The 2,212-nt window shown below is 43.4% G+C and overlaps 1 protein-coding gene across 1 annotated transcript; it reads right to left on the reverse strand.

Moving 5' to 3' along the window:
- Positions 1 to 423: 423 nt before the first annotated feature.
- Positions 424 to 1,348, reverse strand: LOC102993166 (olfactory receptor 9I1-like). The gene is given in 3 exon segments (XM_024133395.1): positions 424 to 815; positions 818 to 1,180; positions 1,183 to 1,348. Coding segments are annotated over 3 exon segments (921 nt in total).
- Positions 1,349 to 2,212: the final 864 nt, after the last annotated feature.

Below are 2,212 nucleotides of genomic sequence, written 5' to 3' on the forward strand. Positions count from 1 at the left end.
TGCTGTACAGTAGGACCTTGTTGTTTATCCATCCTATATGTAATAGTTTGCATCTACCAACCCCAAACTCCCACTCCGTCCCTCCCCCACCCTCCCTCACCCTTGGCCACCACAAGTCTGCTCTCTATGTCTGTGAGTCTGTTTCTGTTTCATAGATAAGTTCACCGTGTGTCATATTTTACATTCCACATATAAGTGATATCATATGGTATTTGTCTTTCTCTTTCTGACTTACCTCACTCTGTATGATAATCTGTAGTTCCAACCATGTTGCTGTAGATTTGCAGTTTTTCTTGTGTGCCAGTGGTACCTCTCTACCTTCTTTTTGTTTGTGCGTACAGGTTGCATATACTGCTGGTGCCTATTAGGATATATTAACATGGGAAAAAAATGGACCAAGACGAGAGGTCCTTACACCCAGATCTACACACTCCGTGACACTTGGAATCTACCAGTGACCTTTCTGAAGGCCGCTTTCACATCCTTATTTCTCAGGCTGTATATCACAGGGTTCAGCATGGGGGTGACCACAGTGTAGAAGACAGACACCACCTTGTCTTCCTCGAGGGATTTGCCTGAACCACTCCGCAGATACATGAAGATGAGGGTCCCAAAGAAAATGGCCACAGCAGTGAGGTGGGAGGAGCATGTGGGGAAAGCCTCAACCCTGCCACCTGAGGAGTTCACCCTCAAAATGGTCTTGATGCTAAGCAGGTAAGAAATCAGGATGACCAAGGCATTGGCCAAAATCACAAAGTTGTCAAAGTAGACAATGACAATCTCAGTGTTTGTTGTGTCACTGCAGGCAAGCTTCAGAAGAAGAAGTTGATCTGAGTGTTATCACAGAAGGAGAGGGTGAAAGGACACATGGTACTCAGGATGGACCTTGCTACCCCATAGACATAGGCTCCCAGCACTAAACTCCAACAGATCCTGGGATGCATGACCACAGTGTAGAGCAGTGGGTTGCTAATAGCCACATAGCGATCATAGGCCATCACAGCCAGCAGGAAACACTCTGTGCCTGCACAAATGGTGAAGAAAAAGAACTGGGAAGCACATTGGCCATAGGAGATGACTGTCTTGCCTGTGGCGAGTGTGGCCAGTATCTGAGGGGCGATGGCTGAGGTGTAGCAGGTGTCTAGCAGGGAGAGGTGACTCAGAAGGCAGTACATTGGGTGTGGAGTCGGACATCCTCTTGGATCAGAATGATCATCCCTATATTCCCCAGAAGGGTGACTAGATAGAAACTCAGAAACACCAGGAAGAGGGGCATCTCCAACTTAAGGTAGCCAGTAAAGCCCATAAGGATGAACTCAGTTACTATGGTGAAATTATTCTTGGCCATGGATTCAACATAGACTGTTGATCTGAGGCTGAGAATGAAATGAAAAAAAGAAAAAATCCCAGAATTGAAAGACTGTTGTTTTCTCTCTGGTAGAAGTTAGGTTTATATTTCTGGGCAAATGTACAGAGATTGTTTTTGAGAAATCTTATACCTGGGTGATTCTTCTCCGGCATCCTGCATTTCTGGAAGCTGAGCCATGAGCTGGTGTTTCTAATTCAAATTAACTCTGGTTTATATTTGGAAATTCCTGTGAAGATAAGAGACACATAGACTCCAGAGATTTGGAAATAATCTAGGCAGCATCTGCTCTAATCCCCATTGGATCTTGGAGTCTCCTCCGCTGCACACCCTCCACGTGCTTGTACGGTTGCCTTGTGAGCTTCTGTCTGTGGACAGTTCTACCTGTTAATTCTCTTTTTGTACCTGGATTCTTTCTCTTTATATTCTACGCATTGACTTTAGTTTCGCCTCTTCCAGACACAACAGTTCTAATCCCTTTTTCTCAGGAAAGCATATCAGAATTTGGAAGATGACAAATCTGCTCTTTATGTGAACTATTCCCTCATATTACCCATTGATATATATTTTTCTTATTACCTAATTCAGCGTGTGGTCAAAAATTGCTTAGTCAGTTGGTATTAAAAGATGTTTAAGGGTACAAACTAGCAACTAGTAGATAAATAAGTTCCGGAGATCTAGGGCACAGCATAGTGATTATAGTTGAAATACTGTGTTGTAAACTTCAAAGTTGCTAAGAGACTTGATTATTCTCACCACAAAGAAGACATGATAGTTATGGGATATGATAGACGTGTTAGCTTATGCTATGGTGGCAATCATATTGCAATATATGTGTACCAAACC

The sequence above is a fragment of the Physeter macrocephalus genome, chromosome 16, assembly GCF_002837175.3.
Source record: "Physeter macrocephalus isolate SW-GA chromosome 16, ASM283717v5, whole genome shotgun sequence".
Classification (NCBI taxonomy): domain Eukaryota; kingdom Metazoa; phylum Chordata; class Mammalia; order Artiodactyla; family Physeteridae; genus Physeter; species Physeter macrocephalus.